This window comes from Nicotiana tomentosiformis, chromosome 6 (genome assembly GCF_000390325.3).
Source record: "Nicotiana tomentosiformis chromosome 6, ASM39032v3, whole genome shotgun sequence".
NCBI classification, from domain to species: domain Eukaryota; kingdom Viridiplantae; phylum Streptophyta; class Magnoliopsida; order Solanales; family Solanaceae; genus Nicotiana; species Nicotiana tomentosiformis.
The window spans coordinates 117,205,768-117,225,248 of NC_090817.1; the positions used below are offsets into that span (position 1 = coordinate 117,205,768).

The 19,481-nt window shown below is 34.4% G+C and overlaps 2 protein-coding genes across 4 annotated transcripts; one reads left to right on the forward strand and one right to left on the reverse strand.

Moving 5' to 3' along the window:
- The first annotated feature begins 2,973 nt into the window (after positions 1–2,973).
- On the forward strand, positions 2,974–12,743 carry LOC104101809 (rsm22-cox11 tandem protein 2, mitochondrial-like). Of its 3 annotated transcripts, none has more exons than XM_009609332.4 (13): positions 2,974–3,267; positions 7,131–7,293; positions 8,868–9,133; positions 9,277–9,350; positions 9,468–9,562; positions 10,210–10,307; positions 10,508–10,591; positions 11,111–11,191; positions 11,309–11,392; positions 11,476–11,571; positions 11,716–11,834; positions 11,938–12,026; positions 12,145–12,743. In XM_009609332.4, the coding sequence occupies exons 2-13, from the start codon at positions 7,164–7,166 to the stop codon at positions 12,474–12,476; spliced, it is 1,548 nt and encodes a 515-aa protein (XP_009607627.1). In that variant the 5' UTR covers positions 2,974–3,267; positions 7,131–7,163; the 3' UTR covers positions 12,477–12,743. The 3 variants fall into 3 exon arrangements, with proteins under 3 accessions (XP_009607627.1, XP_018628163.2, XP_070033823.1); XM_018772647.3 differs by lacking the exon at positions 2,974–3,267 and adding an exon at positions 6,979–7,046; XM_070177722.1 differs by lacking the exon at positions 2,974–3,267 and adding an exon at positions 6,983–7,046 and having other exon boundaries at positions 11,716–11,799; positions 11,942–12,026.
- A 4,791-nt stretch (positions 12,744–17,534) lies between these two features.
- On the reverse strand, positions 17,535–19,307 carry LOC104101810 (transcription factor MYB7-like). The gene is made up of 2 exons (XM_009609335.3): positions 19,069–19,307; positions 17,535–18,459 (listed from the first exon to the last, which is right to left on the reverse strand). The coding sequence occupies exons 1-2, from the start codon at positions 19,199–19,201 to the stop codon at positions 17,699–17,701; spliced, it is 894 nt and encodes a 297-aa protein (XP_009607630.1). The 5' UTR covers positions 19,202–19,307; the 3' UTR covers positions 17,535–17,698.
- Between the last annotated feature and the right edge of the window lie 174 nt (positions 19,308–19,481).

Consider the following 19,481-nt stretch of genomic DNA (forward strand, 5'->3'; position numbering starts at 1 on the left):
ATCTCGAGCAATAAGAGATCTGCTCTAGTTTCATAACCATAGAATGTAATAATATAGGACCAATAGATCCGGTTCACAATAACAGAATCGCCTACAGGAGTGGACACATAAACAAGAGTACTCAAGGACTCACAAGAAACACTGAGGAATGGAGCAAATAGAGACGACACATATGAATACGTGGATCCTGGATCAAATAATACTGAGGCATCTTTGCCGCAAACAGAAATAATACCTTTAATCACAGCATCCGAGGCCTCTGCATCTGGTCTAGCCGGAAAAGCATAGAACCGAGCTGGAGCGCCAACTGGCTGGTCTCCGCATGGCTGACCTCCACCTCTAGGACGACCCCTACCCACCTGTCCTCCACCTCTTGGTGGTCGGACTACTGGTGGAGAAACTGGTCAGGTAAGCATAGGCTGCTGACCCTGCTGTACTAGTCTACCCCGAAGCCTCGGGAAAAACCTTTGCATGTGACTGGGATCCCCGCACTCGTAATAACTCTTCGGTGCGATAGGCTGCTGACTAAGTGTTTGGCCCTGGGGAACTGAATACCCACTGGGAGGACCCTGAATAGCTGGTAGGCGGTAGGAACTCTCTGGTATAGCACTGAGATAAGGTCGCACTGGAGCACCTCGAGGAGGTGGTGGCGCTGGAAATGGGGGTTTGCTGGACTGCCCCCTCACGAACTGACCTCTGCCCCCAGACGGAGCACCTCTGAACTCTCCAGAGTACCTAAACCGCTTATCTCTCATAATCTGCTCTCGGCTCCACTGACGCACACCCTCAATCCTCCGGGCTATCTCCACAACTCGCTCATAAGAAGTACCCATCTCAACCTCCCGAGCCATAGTAGCCTGAATACCAGCATGTAAATCGGCTACAAACCTCTGCACTCTCTCCGCCTCAGTATGGAGTATCATAAGTGCATGGCGAGATAATTCAAAAAACCTCGCCTCATAATCAGTCACTGACATCTGACCCTGCTGGAGCTGCTCAAACTGAAACCGCAACTCTTCCCTCTGAGAGGGTGGAATACACCTGTCCAGGAAGATACAAATGAACCTGTCCCAAGTCATGGGAGGAGAATCTGTTGGTCTGCCAAGAACATAAGACTGCCACCATCTACGGGCTCTGTCCTCTAGCTGAAAAGTAGCAAAGTCTACCCCATGAGACTCCAATATCCTCATGTTGTACAGTTTATCCTTGTACCGATCAATGAAATCCTGGGGATCCTCATGTCGCTCACCCCCAAAGACAGGAGGATGTAGTCTAGTCCATCTGTCCAATAGTTTTTGAGGATCGGTGGCTACAGCTGGCCTGGGCTCAGGTGTAGCTGCTACCATTGGCTGGGCTCCACCCACGGTTAGTGCACCCTGGGACTGATATACAGCACCAACAAAAACAACCCTAATTCCCTAAAAAGAGATTAGATGAAGAGGACCCCTCCCACAAAAAAAGAAACCTAGCCGCCAGAGAACGGACTCCCCTCCCTGGCCGTTTCCACCATCTCCAGATTGGACCCTTCCCCCTTACTTAAAAAAAGGGAGAATTACACAAAAAATACAGTCCACCCACATACATTGCAATAGAATAACCCAGTTACAACTTTGCAAATTTGTAGCCCATTAACAATAGGCCAAAGTTCGAAAAATGAGCATTTTTCTTCTTATTTTTTTTTTTATTAAATGGATCTTCAAGCACGAAAATTGGGTGATTTTTTATTCTTCTTCCCCAAGTTTGTATATATTCCTATTCCATCTACAAAAAAGCAAATTAATATATAATACAACTCGAGAACCCTAAATTTTCTTCTTCTCCAAGTTCCAAATAGCAGAAATAAAAAATAAAAATTGAAAAATTATTGCACATGATTTGGGAGATAAATCAACAAGAAAAGTTATTTTATACATAGATTGTTCGAGAAAAAAATAAAAATTAAACATATGAAAATTTCAATTTTAGATTTAGCTACACATGTGCATTACATGTATAATTATGTATAACTTTGTATAAACTTGTATATACAATCTCTAATAATGTATACCAAAAAAATAAGACAAAGAAGAAAAAAAGAAGAAAGTGTCAAACTTCCATGGATGCATATTATACACGTACAATGTATATACACACTTACACATGTGCATTACATGTTTAATTATATATAACTTTGTATAAACTTGTATATACAATCTTTAATAATGTATACCAGAAAAATAAGACAAAGAAGAAAAAGAAAAGAAAGTGTCAAACTTCCATTGATGCCTATTATACACGTATAATGTATATACACACTTATACATTAAAAATATAGATAATTTGTATAACATTGTACGCATATATACACACTTATACATCTTTGTACAATATCGTATAAGTGTGTATAAATATTATCCATACAATATTTACATTAGAAAACACCTTATGTCCATCACTACATTATAGTTTTGGGTGGTTACTGGTGTTGAATTTTCCCGGCGAGGTTTTAGCATTCAAATCTGGGCTTTACCAGTAGCAAAGGATGATACAAAAACTGAGAAAAATAAGAAAATACGAGACGAGATCATCGGAGATGCTCTTTTAGGCAATGTCTGATAGTTTTAGGCAAGATCTAATAGTTTTTGGACTGATAGGCTAAATTTATTGTGGTTACTTAACCTCTTGTCATCAATTAACTCAAAATTTAAAACCTAATTGACATTGAATATGAGGATTAAAGAGCCCTTGTGCTAAAAAATAATTAACACGAGTGTGTACAAAATAATTCTGTAATTTTTAGGGAGAAAGAAGAGAGAGGCGAGTGGAGAGAGATTGAGTATTTTGGGAAAGAAGAAAGAAGAAAAGAAAAAAAAACTAAAGGGTGTCTTTAATAATGGGCTAAAGGCCGAAAAGTTTCCTTCAAATTTTATACAATCGGACTAAACCGCATAAGGACTTCAAAGCTAGGCCATTAGGTTGGGCTCTTGGGCCAACTGACAAGAGCTGTAATTCTTCCAAAAAAAAAAAAACTGGCAACCATTGTCTTCTTCTTCTTCACCTAGCTAGAAGTCGCCACCCCCATAATCCTACCTCCCTCTTTTAGAACATGCATCTGTAGACACACACTCATTCAGAGAACGAAGAAGCACATTTTGCTAGCATTTGGTGTCGATTTTTTCTGGTTTTGCTGAAGAAATTGTGTTGCTGTTATCCTCTGCTGAAAGCTTGAAGTTTGGCTCCTATTTCCAGCTCTTGTTTGGTCATTTAGCACAGTTTTACTGCGTTTAGGTATGTATATATTCGTCTATTTTTCATTTTAAATCTATGAATGAAGATTTGAGTTACTCAAGCCATATTTCCTGATTGATTTCGAAGATGTGTCACTGAATCCGATCATATTTTCATCTATTTTAGTTTGTCGCTCACTTTGGCTTGAATGCTAAAACTGGAATTATTCTCTGTTTAAGTGTAGTTTTGCTATATGTTTTATTATGCTTGGTTTCTCGTGAATTTATCACCGGATTTGCCTTGTCGTTTCTATCTTAGCTATTTCTTCGACTGATTATTTTAACTGATTACTTGAGCTGAAATTAGTCATTGATTATTAGATATGAATTGTAGGATTTTGAAGCCAAATGATTTTGTGTCTGTTTCAAACAATTGAAAAGTGAAAAGTGGTGAAATTGTTGTGTATTGAATATGAATATATAGAATCTAGTTTTGAGCAAAACAATTACTGGAGATTTCTTTGTCAGCAACCTTATCCAAACTCAATTTGTATAAGGATAGTTTATAGGTTGTTATTAAAAATTTTGAGCTATAATTTTGTGTAATGAGTTTTCAACTTGGTCGAATCATGTGTTAACGTCTAGAGTAATATGCTTTAAAGACAACTTTGAAATCAGGTTAAAATTCAGTTTAGTGCACTATTGGGCTTTTGTGCCCATGAGTTCTCTGGCCAAAACTCATAAATGACTAGCTGGGCCGAATCTTGTCAATAGATAGAATAGTAAGAACTTTAAAGTTGTAAATAATTTCTAGTGATTAAACTTATCTTTTTCCCACAATGTTACTTTCATAAATCATGACCTTACAACAAATCTCAAAGTTAGCTTAGGCAAATAAGTAATGAACATCGTAGCTTGCTTTAGGCGTGATTAATAAATCATCGTGGCTATGGGTACGGTTCCCGTGACATGGTCACGATACGTAAACCCAATTCGGGTGTGCATTTCATGTGACCCGATCACAACTTCGAATAATAATAATAAATATGTTGTAAATCACGGGTTTGTTTCACGTGGCACAGTTTGCAATGTGTACCCAAACAAACGAGTGCGCGACATCGCGACTTGTTCAAATTAATTTCATAAATATTAAAAGTAGTTAGAAAGTTAAAAATGCACAATAGGTTTCAAATATGTATAAATCAGATAATTAAGCCAATTATTAATAGTTAAGCGACCGTGCTAAAATCACGTAACTAGAGAATGCCTCACACCTTCTCTAGGGTTAACATAATTTCGTACCTGATCTTATGGTTTTCGCAGACTTTAAACAGAGTCAAATTTCCTCGATTTGAGATTTAATATAAAACGGTGACTTGGGATACCATAAATTATTCCAAGTGGCGACTCTGAATAAATAAATAAATCCCATCTTGAATAATATCACTTAAATTGAAAAAAACTCCCTATCCCCTCGGGATAAAGGAGGCGTGACACTTTCTTTTTTTTTACATATTTATCCCATATAATTCATAATTCTTTCTTATATAACCATTTAATATAAAGTTATTTTATACCTTTAATTTTGAATAATATAAATTATAAGTAAATATTATACGTCATACATATTAATGTATAATTCAAATAAAAATGAAATCATTGATAAGATATAATTAAATAAATATTACATTATGGTAAAATTTAATTTAATCTTTACATAAACATCAACTTACAAGATTAGTATATTGTTCCATAAATGCTCTATTAATGCATTATAAAGTAGAAAATGAGCATCTTTGTGCATTACAGTCGCTAATGTATTAAATATTTATTTTTATGATAATTAATGAACATTGTGTTGTTTATCAACAACACATTATATTTCAGATTTTGCACTTTTTATTTTTTTTGATGGTTACATATTTTTATACAATTATAACTTATAATAAAATTAACTTATAATTTTATATAAAAATAAAATATACGAAAATTAGTTTATAAAATTATACACCAAAAGTAAAATATAAATTAATATTATAAAGATATTACATAAAAACTATAAGTAATTAAAAAATTATAATATCTCAATAACTATATTTTCGCAACTTTTTAAAATACGAATAAATATAAGCAGTAGTCTAAAAGAGGAACATTTGCATAAATTAGCCTAGATCACAAGTACGGGACTTGGGCTTCCTAGATGTGGATGGCTTGTATGGATCGTGTGTTGTTTTGGCACGAAATTACACCCAATAACCTTGAAAATGGATAGTATTAATTTTTTAACCCTCGCTTGTCCTATGGTCAAACCTTTAAAATATCAAAAGTTAAAAGTGTTGCCCTTGAACAAAACGAGGGACAACACCGATTAAACTTGAAATTCTACCCATGAATAAGCATGGTCAAAAAATAAGGATCACCCACTTCCAAGGCCATTCTTGTAAATCACCCTTTCTTATTGGACCAGTCTCTATAAGGAAAAATTGTCATCCTATGACAACACATAACATGAATTGGTAATTGTTTAGCATTATATTAGGCTTGGCAAAGATAGCCCCAAACAATTGGCATTATATAGCCAAACGCTAAAAAAACTACTCTCTTATGTATTCTTTCTCAAACATTTGGCTCCAAATCGTCTGCTCTCCCCCCCCCTCTTCGCCGCTCACTTCTCTTCTTGTTCGTTGCATCCCTCCCCCCTTCTCTCCTTGTATTTTTTCTTTTATCTCTTGTCTTTCGCTCTCATAGTTTAGCCAAAATTCTTGTAAATTATGCAAAAAAATGAGTGGGATGAAAAGGTAAGGTTGATCTCACATCAGAGAAAATCAGAAGCAAAAACTAAGAAAGAAAAAAAATACATTTCAACTTTGTTTTTCTTCTCTTTTTTTTGTTTGGATTGAACGAGTGGGTGTGATTGAAATTGGTTGAAAATACCTAAACGAGGCTATATATAAAATTTGAGCAAGATTAGAAGTAATTTATACTGGTTTCAGGTAAAAAAAATCAGATCTAAAAATCCAACTGCGATATGTGTATATTACGTTGTATATCGTGTACATCGGTGTATATCATACACATGTTTTTAATGACGTCTATGTATATCACTTTGTATATCGTGTATACAAAAGTTTTTTATGGACGCCCGTGTATATCACATTATATATCGTATATATAACATAAATTTTCATGGATATATACAGATACATATGATATACATGAGATATCACTGATGTACATAGAGATATACACATGATACAATAGGGGATACACATGTGAAGTCATCTTGAACGTGAGTTTTCAATTTGAAATGTGATACAAAGAAGGAAAATAAAATTTTAATATAATTTTTTTGATATACACATTATTATTATGTTATACACTATAATATACACAATATAATTATTAATGTGTTATATATATATATATATATATATATATATTTGGATATACAGATAAAAAACTAAAAAAATAATTAAAATATATTTCGAAGTTTTTTCCGATATTACCGAAGGAAATGGAACCTAATTTCTAGGACGATGGTTGCTATGAGAGAGATGATTTTAAATATTTTTTACTATTTTTAAGAAAAATAATTTTGATGGGGCTTATTTTTAGGATAATGATTGACCATTAGAAGAGAGATAACTTTAGGTTATTCTTCGTCAAAAAAAAAAAAAAAGAATAACTTTAGAGCATACCATATGCCAAATCCTAAAACCTTAGTTTTTTCATGGCAATTATTGGACTAGTTGTCATGCCATGCCAAATTCCCCTCTCTATAAGTACTCTCACAGGCCCATCACAGCCCAACACATGCAACAACTTCATTCTACTGCAAATGTAACGAAGAGACCTTCCCTATAGCAGACCTTAAACCCTACTATGAAGCATTAAACCCCTAATTTGCCGCTTCTAATCTGCCAGAAATTCGCCGGAAATCGCCAAGCGCCACCAGAAATGGCGTCAATAGTATCAGAAACGGTTCCAAAATTCACCGCTGAAGCACTCAAATCCGCAGCTAAACAATCTGAACGTTGCCATATTGTTCCTCTCCGCCTTCGTAGAGCTATCAAAAAGTACCTCCGAGGTAAAGTTTCAACCCTTTTTATTTTTTATTTTTTATGCACGTTTGTTCAAACATTGATTTCACTAGGATGTGCCTGTTTAGAGTTTTTTTTGCTGAAATAGTCCCTCAATTATTACATTTCATACTCAAAATATCACCGTTGACATATTTATTCCTTCAAGCATGCAAAAGTTGAAATTGGCAAAAGGATTAATTTGTGAAACTCGGTGCATGTGGAGGCAGCAGGTACCATGTGGAGTTAGTCCAGCTTGTGCCCGGACACCATGGTTGTAAAAAAAGATTAATTTGTGACAATGGTGGTTGCTTATTGGTTAGTCAAGTTCTTGCGTTAAGATTTAGAGCTTGGTATTCCCGGTACTAAGAGCTTGATAAGTGTTTGGTTTAACCTTCATTTTTGTCTAGAGTTGTACTGATTTTATTTTAATGTGGAGCGGATATAGAATTCATGCTGAGAATATCTGCGAATAACACGGGCTTAATAGGGATTTGTATTCCAGTGCTAATGAACACCATGTTGGTTGACCCTTTTGTTCTCTCTGAAATTATGGCATATAAGATATCAACGAATAAAAAAGTAGTAATTAGTAACACTCATCGATTCCCTTCACATTAGCAGTCTACTATGTCATATTCAAGTCATTGCCAAGTACAACTATGTTTCTTTTGCTGCCATACCTTTTCTTGGTTTTGCATCAGCCACCACTTTTCATATGCTTCAAAAATTGATACCTTTTTGTGAACAGAATTTATGTTGTTTGAGTTTACTGTGATATTGTATGTCGAAGGAGATGAGAAAGCTTGATTTGGAATTGTGTGTATGTAAGGTACGGGAATGAGACTCTCTTTCAGGACTTATAAGACTTTCAGGAGTTTGAAATTCTATTTGGGGTTGGCTCAATGAGACCCATTATGTAGCAGAGTTTAATCCCATAGGTGTGAAATCAAAAGTTCTCAATTTATGTTTAAAAAGATTTTTTTCTATCAGAGGTGATATTTCGAGGATAAAGTTAAATTAAGAGTGATACTTGTGGGATTATTTTAGGCCAAAACTGTGCCCTTTTCTTCACATCCTACAAATGGCCCCAAAGAAAGCGGAATGGATGAGATGACTTGTATAGCTGACCCTAACTAATTTGAGATTGAGGAATGGTTGAATGATTGATATGCTTTTATTTGCTCTCATCTTAAGTTTTATGCTTGGGTTGGGCCTATCATTGCGTAGTAAGAGGAGAACTCAAATGGTTAGAGATTGCGGGCATAGTTGATTAATGATTGAGTATATGTTTCTATTTCATCTCTCGCTAAAGTTTTGTGTTTGCGCTTGATCTACTTATGTAAGAGCTAGGATGCCCACCCCAACTAGTTTAGGATTGACATGCAGTTGATTGACTGATTGACATGCTTTTGTGTGATCTCACTCTAAAATTTTGTGTTTTGGCTGGGTATACTTATTGTGAAGCAGGAAGAGCCGGCCCCAACTAGTTTGGGGTTGCGGATAGTTGGTTGACTGATTGATGCAATTCTATTAGATCGCTCTCTAAAGTTGTGTTTCGGGTGGATCTAATTTATTGCAGAGCAAGAGGAGCTACATATGAAGAGAAAAGTGTTGAGGTTATCAGAATCATTCAGCCAAATAAAGGAAGTGAATTTGATGCTGCCAACCTCCACATCCAAGGAGCTCGTTGAAGATCCTCTGAAGTCTGTTGAATGTTCACAGCGGTGGAAAATTAAAAGCGCCTATGGTGACATTGGCCTCAAGTATAGGGAGGATGAAACAGTGGCCTATGTGGCGTCCCGTATGCCTGCTGTCTACTCTGCTCTTTATAGAGTGCTTAGTGAGGTAAACAAATATGATATCTCATTGAAATGATTTTTTACATTCCTATTTTGTCCTTTCAGATGAATTTTCCAAAATTTGAGTTTTGAAACATGAATATGAATTTGGTTGCGAAAAGTGATTGCTTTGATATGATTTTACTTTAGGTTCGTAGAAGATTGCCTGGGTTTTCACCAGCTAAGGTGTTGGATTTTGGGGCTGGGACTGGTTCTGCATTTTGGTGAGAAGATTATTGATATTGTATTTAGTTGATTTCTGCTGGTTAATTGTCATACCTATATGTTAATATCTGTTGACCCTTTGGTTTAATAAGTTGTTGAATTGTGTGGTTATGCAGGGCACTTAGAGAAGTGTGGCCACGGTCGTTGAATAGAATTAATTTGGTGGAGCCATCACAGTCCATGCAGCGTGCTGGACAGAGCCTTATAAAAGGTACATTCTGGTGTTCTATGGACTCCTTCAGATCTGGAAAAGTCTGATACTCTTAGGAAGCATTTTTTTGAATCCTAATTATTAGCTATTTACTGCCTCGTTGATCAGCTAGTTAATTTTTCTGAGTCACTGGCTTATGTGGAAGTATGTCTATTGTGCTGTTTTGATGTGAAAGTATATCAAATCTGTTCTTCAGACACAACGTAATACAATTCTATGTGTACATATTTTTATAAAGCTGATGCAACTTGTTCCAGCCTTGCAAATTGTCCTCTTATCAGAGTATAGAATTTGCCAACAAGAAGAAGATTTTGTATGCCTTGAGCTTTTGTCATGTTTATATGAAGGAGATTCGCTGAGATTCACAAGCCGCGACCTAAGATGTCATATCTTGGAGTCATTTGCTGTTATCCGTGGGACTTAATGTGCTGCTTGATATTGTGGCCTGTTACTGTTGTACAATAAAGGAATATCTAGACCTGTGGTTAAGGATTGCTTTCTTGTTTCTCTCTCTCTAGCAGTTTTGAGTGCTTTACTTTTCATGAGTGCGAACCTATAACCCCTTTACATATATTTTTATTACTATTCTACCGCTGTATTTAGAAAAGCTGATAAAGGTGGCAAAATATGTCCTGTAATTGCTGTAGGTCTTAAAAATTTGCCACTCATTCAAAGTTATGGAAGTATTCAAGCACTCTCTCAGGATGTCAAAAAGAGTGACAGACAACATGATCTTGTGATTGCTGTAAGTACAATTTTGTTGTGGTTTGCTCCTTAGATTTTGTGTAGGGGCTTCTCCAAATTATAATACTTTATTACTTCATCAAACTATGAAGTATTTCTTTAATGTGTTTAATCTTGTCATTGTTAAGAATATATGTTGTGCTCTGTTGCATCATGTTTTGATTATGGTGCTGATTAGTCTTAAATTTTGTTTGATTGAAGTCATATGTACTTGGAGAGATTCCATCTCTGAAGGACAGAATCACGGTTGTGCGGCAGCTCTGGGAACTGACAGGAGATGTTCTGGTAGGTTTTGAAGTCCATATTTCAGCAGTCCAAACCCCTTCCCCCATCCGCCTCCTATTCCCCCACCCACCCACCCCAAACAGAAAGCGGGAAGAGCCTGCTATTCCATTTCTCCTACAGACTTATTGTTCGTGCATCCAAGTGGCAGGCTTTTTCATCAAGCTTCAACAGTTAGTCGATTCATTATGTTTGTGTTATCTGAAGTTTCTGATGGTTTAGGGAAGTTCTTCTGATCTTCAAGTACTATATTATATGCTTTTCTTCAAAGTTTTCACATACTATTGATGTTGTTAGTTCTCAATTCGCCAGTTCAAGTTCTATCTGAAACTGATAACTTGATCAAGATCTTGGAATAAGATGATAATTAGTTTGTCTTCTCTCTGTATTAGAAAAAGATAGAGGGGAAACCTCATTTACACGGCTGTAGTTCTACTAAATATCTCCTCCTTATCTCTCTATCAAAAATCTTCTTTTTGTAAGAGAAAAAGCTATTTCCTCTAACAATATACTGTTGAGCAGGTCTTGGTTGAACCAGGAACACCACAAGGATCTAATATTATATCTCAAATGCGATCTCACATTTTATGGATGGAGAAAAGGGTAAAGTTCACTTTTTTGGTTTTTGCTTGGACGGCGGGGAGGGAGCTGGTTTATTCCAAGTTGGGATGTTTATTCTAAATGATCTTTTTCCCTTTGTTCTAAAATGGTAATTTCTAGAGAAGCCGCAAACTAGAAGATGCATCTGGCAAAGAATGTAAAGCATTGACGACACTAAAGAATGGGGCATATATAGTTGCACCAGTAAGCGTAAAGTTTGTAATGAAACTACCTGAATAGATTTGCACTACTTTTCTATCTCAATGAATTTGTTCTTTTGTTTGCAGTGTCCGCATGATGGACGTTGTCCTTTGGATAACACTGGAAAATATTGTCATTTTGTTCAACGCTTGCAGAGGACAACATCACAACGTGCCTACAAGGTTTGCCTCATATTCCTTTTCCCTACAAAATGTGCACTCTGAATTTGATGAAGTCTCCGTTTCCTGTGTAAGCTTGCATTTTCTTTTTCCCAATACATGGGTATTAATCATGTTTCTGATTCCGTTTCTTTCATGGTCTGTTAGCGGTCGAAAGGTGAGCCTCTACGTGGCTTTGAAGATGAAAAGTTTTGCTTTATCGCTTTTAGACGAGGACAACGGCCAAGGCAAGTTGTTCATCAAGAATACAACATGCCATTAGTTAAGTTGTTTTTAGCTTGTTATATCATCACAATTGTGAAATTTCATTGTTTTTGTTTCACTACCTTAAGCTAACCTTTAATTGAACTTATTGTTTCTTTCAATTAGGGAGCCTTGGCCACTGGATGGTATGAAGTTTGAGACTTTGAAGGAGCAGCATGCCAGAAGAAATCCAGAGGATTTAGAGATTGACTATGGTATTTGCTTATCAGTATTTTGATCTTTGATTTGCTTTGCCATCTAAAAACTTTTATATTTATCTAGAACCTGCTGTTAACACATTACAAAATAGTGACACTTTTCCTTTTATGTCAGAGGACCAGTTCATCTCAGAAGATGAGGATGTTCAAGATGAAGATCCAATCTCCTATGATTCCGATGTTACAGAAACAGACGCCATTACTGAAAATGATGATTGGGAGGAAGAAGGCGAAGAAACAGCCCATGCTAATCTTGGTAGTGGTTGGGGAAGAATCATATACAATCCTCTAAGAAGGGGCAAGCGGGTTGAGATGGACATTTGTCGATCAATGGATCGAGAAGGCACTGAAGGCTCGTTTGACCGAATTGTTATTACAAAGAGCAAAAACCCAACATTGCATCATCAGGCTCGAAGATCGGTCTGGGGTGACTTATGGCCCTTTTAGATTTCGTTAGAAAAATGGCCCTCGGGGCTTTGGTCAAGAAGTAAGAGCGCAACGCATCATGTCATGTGTGAATTATGCGCACGTAATGAGTCCAAACCCTGCCGAGCTCTACATGGAGATTCGGTCAAGACTCCATTTGATTTGGGATGTGTTGTTTATTATTAGGCTCATGTGATTATGTACTCCCTTGCCAAAAGAAGAATAGTTTTGTTACTATTTGAAAAGTGATGATTTTTCAATTTACTAATTTAATGAGTTTTCATATTAGGTGACTTTTTGATAATTTGAGGAAATTGATTTTTTTTTCATAATAGGTATGGTATGACTAAAGTCATTTTTTTATGAAAAATATTTGCTAGAAATTATATTTTCCAATGTGAATTATTTTTTGGAAAAATAAACATAATAGATTATTAATAATATTAGTAAATCGTAGGATATTTGCACATAAATTTGTAAGATCTATTTACTTTTGATCGAAACATTTTTGTTTTGAAGTATTTGATCATGGAAAATAATTTTTGAAAATATTCTTTGTTTTACCATCACCCACAACCAAAAAATATAGACCTTTGTGAGTCATTATTTGGAGAGTAGCATGTACTTCACCTAGTATTATTATATCATACTCTATTCGATTCATAATAAGTGATCCTTTGGTCTTTTGGCCTTTTTATTTTTGTTCAAAATAAGTGTTCTTTTATATAATTAAAATAAATTAACTTTACTTTTTAAAATTTGCCCTTATTTACATATATCAATCGGTCAAGTTAATAATACGTAAATTTTAAATAAGAATAATTTAGTTAAAATTCTTATTTATTTTTTAAGAATTACTAGTATTTTATCAAGGGGTCCGTCAAAGACAAGAAAACTCACTTATTATGTTTTTTCTTTGAACAAAAAGAAGCAAGAGTCTGTATCAAATTTAGAGGCAGGACAGTTTTTGGTCTCTTTCCTTGGATATATTTTGTTCCTTTGTACTTGAAGGTAAGCATCCTCCACTTTCAATCAAGAGGTTGTGAGTTTGAGTCACCCCAAGAGCAAGGTGAGGAGTTCTTGGAGGGAAGGATGCCGAGGGTCTATTGAAAACAGTCTCTCTACCCCAGGGTATGGGTAAGGTCTGCGTACACACTACTCTCCCCAGACCCCACTAATGAGATTATACTGGGTTGCTGTTGTTGTACTTTTCAAGGTAAGGAATGCACCAAAAAGGAAATTGATTTATCGAAGATATGAGCTCGCTAATTACAGTATGGGGGGTTCGGATTTCGGAATACAATCAAACCTCTTTATAACAATATCCTTATATAACAGCAATTCGCTATAACATCCACAAATATCTGAAACAAACGAGATTGTTATAGAGATGTTTGACTCTATATTTTTTAATTTTGCAGCTTATTTCAACAGAGGATTTCTTATCAAGTTACAAATCTATCCAAAAAAGAAAATCATCATGTTAAGAAACTAGAATTTTCTTCCTTTATTGTGTGTTATCTCGTTATTTTACTTCTGCTTACGGTCATATTATTTTTGAGTCGAGGGTCTATCAGAAGCAGTCTCTCTACCTTCACAATATAGGAATAAAGTCTGCGTATACACAGCCTTCCTCAAACCCCACTTGTAAAATTACATTGAATATATTGTTGATGTTATTGTGATCAAACTATCCAATTAATGACGGAAAAAATCAAGGAGCATTTTCTCTTGAACGTTACATGGCACGTATTTGAACACTTAGAACTCCAATATGAATATCGAATACTACAACTATAACAACAACAATAACAAATTCAGTATGATCCCACAGATGGAGTTTGGAGAGCGTAGTGTGTACGTAGACCTTATCCCTACCTGAAGAGGTAGAAAAGCTGTTTTCGATAGACTCTCGGCTCAAGAAAAGGTGGCAAGGAAGAAGAAGAAGAAGAAGAAAAAGAAGAAGAAGAAAGAGGGGTAAGAAAGAAAGAAAAGGGAGACAAAAGACAATAAGGAAAAAGGGGAGAAAAAGTAGCATCAAATAGTAACAATGAGAGAACAACAATTTTCAATAAAATGGGAAAAAAAAAGTAACATCAAATAGTAACAATCGCGGAGCAACAATTTCCAGTAGCAATTTTCAGAAAGAAAAAACAAAAAAACAAAAGGACATGGTAGCTAAGTACCAGAAACAATAACAAACTAAAGGAAAGTATCTTTCAACCAACAAGAATACTACTAGTACTACTGGTAAATCTATGAAAAAATCATAACTATCCGTCAACCCATCACCTTAATCCTCGTTCTTTACACATTCTTATCACCGGACGGAAAGAAAACATTAAGGTAAAAAGATAATCACAACTCTTTTGTGTGGTACAGTATGCAGCCTTTTACCGTATGATATCGATTTATTCCGTATGAACACATTAGTTTTGTCTATTCCTTTAAGTTTTAGGAACATCTTGATATTTGAATCAAATTGAGTTAAAGAGCTGATCTTTTACTGTTTTAACCATAAAGTGATTTCCAATGATTTGTGGTCACTGTTGTCCAGTTAACTATGTGGAAAATAATTATCAAAAACTTGACATTTATATTTAAGGTAAAAGTGAAAAAAAAAGTCTTCTGAATTCTTTTTCTTTTGTTTACGAGGACCTAAAATCCAAAAATTGCAGAGAGGCTGCTTATATTGTGTCTGCTTTTATATTTATGCACGTTTTCTTAACACTTCTTTCGCTTCTATTATTGCTTAGCTCGAATTAAATAATTACAAATATTTGTCAATAACTCAATGGTACACTTCTACCCCACATGCTTAGAGCCCGTTTGGAAAATTTTACTTTTTTTCGAAAATTTTACATTTTTTTTCGAAATCAGTTTTTGGCCATAAATTTTCAAATTTTCACTTGAAGATGAATATTGAATTTTTTCGAAAATTTAAAAAACTCCAAAAAACTGTTTTTCAAAATTTTCACTTAAATCACTCACAAAACTTAAAAAATAATCCAAAATTATATTCATGTCCAAACACAACTCTAATTTTTAAATAATATTTTCACTTGAAAAAAAGTTTCACTTTTTTCCTGAATTTTACAATTCTTACGTCCATACGCCCACTTAATATCTTTGGTCCTTCAGTTTTTTTTTTTGGAGTACTTATTTACTATCCTGTGTGTCACTATTTTTTGGAAATTACACTTTAATATGTGTCCCACTGGCCTAGAAACTTTAAGATGTGGTTGAAGTTGTCTTAAAACTATGTCACTTAAATATTTTTCTATAAATAGTTAGTTATTTGAAAAATAAGACAATCAACATCTTATAATATGTTACTCCTTCCGTTCACTTTTATTTGGCAGGTATATTAAAAATAAATTTTTATTTTTACTTGTCACTTTACTCATATTAAGAAAAGATAATTTTTTTTCCTGTTTTACCCTTAATTCATTAACCAACATTTCTTGAATAAATAATGTTCAATTATAGTTTTTCAATGCTCAATATTGAAATTAGAGAGAACTCTTCATTATCCTCTTCATTAAACACAAAAGTCTACTAAAGTCAACTTTTATTCTCTTGTTCTTTGGAGTATTTCTTTTTTCAGATTTTTTTTAAAACTCTCTAGTTAGTCCAAAAAAATCTGTGCACATCTATTTGGTCTAATGAGATTTGATGATTATGCCTTGTATCTATTGTTGTTTGAACTCTCATTACAGTGAAGCATGTTTTATAGAGTAATGTTTTGGTGGGAAAATTTTAATTTCATATACTCCAAAAATTAAAATAATGTTTGCCTCCAAAAAAATTGGGTGAAGGATTTTCTGAATGGTTTGGCTCCTAAATTTACTCAATCGTTTGGCTAAAAAAGAATAAGAAATTCAGGCTTTTTGACTAACGAGATGGTCAAATGGATGTATAAAATGTTGATATCTATAAATATAAAATGTACTTGGAACTTCATAGTGGCTCTTATAAATACGCAGTGAATTTAGGTTCAATTATTGAGTACAAATTAATAGGATTATTGTGATAAAATTATCATGTCAATCATTGTTTCTTAAGGGGCGTGAAAAGTTAAAATCTGCCAAGTAAAAATGAACGGAGCAAGTAAATTATAATGATAAATTAAAAGCTTTTACATCAAGGGTGTGTTAGGTATAACGGAAAATATTTTCCAAGAAAATATTTTCTTGAAAAACAAATAGTAATCTTATTCATTTTTCGGTGTTTGGTACGCAAATTAAGGAAAATAACTTTCAAGAGTATTCATAAATAATTTTGATACAATAAACATGAACCCATAAACTTTCGAACCAACAACCTTCCGAACCCACAAATTTCATAAATTTCTGAACCACTAGACTTTCGAAACCGCGAAATTTCGAACCCGTAAACTTTATAATTTCTAAACCCGTAAATTTCTCAACACATAAACCTCTGAACTCATAATTTTGAAAGTTGTAAAATTTCGAACCTGTAGACCGAAAGATGAATAAACTAAAATTGAAAATATATATAAAAAAAAGATATTTTTTTTCCGCGAGGGGATTGCAGAAAAACGAAAAAACAGAAATTTAAAATGACAAAAAAAAGTTAAGAAAAAAAACCTTTTTTTGTGCGGTGGGGTGAGGGCAGCGGGTTGGAGGAGGGTGGGGGGTGGGGGGGTGGGGGTGGGTGGTGCAGAAAAACGAAAAAATAGAAATTTGAAAAATCCAAGATTTTTTTTTTTTTGTGCGGGATGGGAGTAAGTGGTGCAGAAAAACAAAAAAATAGCATTTTTTTTTTTAAAAAGAAGCCTTTTTGGAGAAAGGGGTGGGGTGAGGGTGTGAGGTGGGTTGGTAAGGGTGGAGAATAGGGTGGGGAAGGTTGAGAAAGAGTTTTGGAAAATATTTTCCCTTCTCTTGATAAGAAATTTTTTTTTCTCTAATTGGAGGAAAATAAGTTCACAAGGAAAATACTTTTCAAAACATTTAAGCCAACAAAATATGAAAAAATAAGAAAATATTTCTTCGTACCAAACACGCCCTAAATGAAGAGCTTTTGACGCATAAAAGCAAGAATATAAGGAACAGGTAATTGAGGCAAAGCCACGTGTCATTGATCTCATTTAATTTTTGTACACACAACAAAATTGAACCAAAGACTAGAAAATAACTGCTTCAGTAGAAACTAAACTAATCTACGTCAGCAAAATCTGAATTAGTCGGACCAATAACTTCCTAAACCTACATTAACACTGATCAGAGACATTTACAGGGGAAATTTTGCTCCTTTTGATGATCATCTTGAAGGTAACAATTTTCAGAAAGAAGTAAAAGATATTCTTCATATACTTTCTCCAACATGCTCTCATTCATTAGCATTGAATGTTTGTTTGAAATGCAGCTGTTTTCTTGAATAAGAAATTCATCTAAATTTCCATCCCCTTCAAGTAATTTACCAAAATTTAAGTCCCTTGGAAAGAATGAAACTTCTTCTAATTTCACCTCTTTTTCCTTGTTTTCAACATCAGCTTCTTCAAAATTACTATTTGAGGAACAAGTAGTACTCAATGTAACATTTTCAAAACTATTGTTCCTTGAAAGTACCTCAGAAGAAATCCTGATGGGTTTTGGGGTAAACACTTGAATTTTCTCAACTTGTACAATTTGACCCTCATTGTTTTTGTTGTTGCTCTTTTTGCCTTGTTTTTTTCTTGATTTCTCTTGTTGGGGTCCTTTTCTTGATTCCTTTTTGGAACATTTGGAGAAATTTTTGTGGGGTTTTCGTTCAATTCCAGCACTTTTGAGCTTCTTGATTAAATGGGTGTTCCAATAATTTTTGATTTCATTATCTGTTCGACCTGGTAATCTTCCAGCAATTAGTGACCAACGATTACCCAAAAGAGAATGTAGTCTCACTATAAGATCTTCTTCATCTTGAGTGAAGTTTCCTCTTTTAATCCCTGGTCTTAAATAGTTCATCCATCTTAGTCTGCAACTTTTTCCACACCTAAGTAGTCCTGCGTTTTTTCCCCCATATTTATACAAAATTAATAATTCGTCACTAACGAGCAAGAAAACGGATACAAGGACCGCCGAGGGCAAGTCTAGAGGTGATAAAATCGATTCACTTTATAGTAACTTGTCCAACTCGCCCAAGTTTAAATAGATTGAGTTATGAACCATTTGTTAACTTAACTCAACGAGTTGAACCCGAAATAACATCAAATTATTGGATCAAAACAAGTCCAAAATGTAACTCCAACTCAAACATACAAAATCTAATTTGGCAATTGAAAATTATGTAAAATTGAAAGGAGTTTATAAGCAATAATTACAACAAAAAACTTGATTTTTTTTCCTAGCAAGCAATATAAGAAGAAAGAGAGAGGAGGTTGGAATTTGAATCATGTTAGGCGGGTTGGATTTTTATGTATTATTTAAACTCAAAGAAACTTTGACAAAAATAGTCACGTGTCACGACCCCTTTACTATTTTGACTCAATCGAGGTTTGAACCAACTCGTCCATTTGTCACCTCAAACCATAACGATAAGAAACAAGAAAAAAATGAAAAAAAATACACACATAATAGAAACCATGAAATGGAGTATTAGCAAAGTTTTTTACCAGCATTCTTAGGCAAAGATCTCCATTGTCCTTCACCATTTTCCTTGATATAATTAGTAAGTAACAAATCTTCTTTAGAAGACCATGGACCTTTTCGTAATCCTTCTTTTGCACAACATGGTTTTCTTCCCATTTCTTAATTTCTTTTTATTTTAGTAAATTTTCAGAGTTTTTAGTAAAGAAGAAAACAGAGAGAACTAAGAAGAAGTGAAGATGAGGTTAAGGGAAAAAGGTGGTGGTCTTTTTGAAGCCACGAGGTTGAAATTTACAAGGCATTAATTAATATAATAATAATAATAATAATAATAATAATAATAATAATAATAATGTTGAGAGAAAAATAATTTAAAGTAAAGGACATTCAGATCTAGTTGTTCCTTATTTAATGGGGAATGAGTTGATTGGTTTGTTAT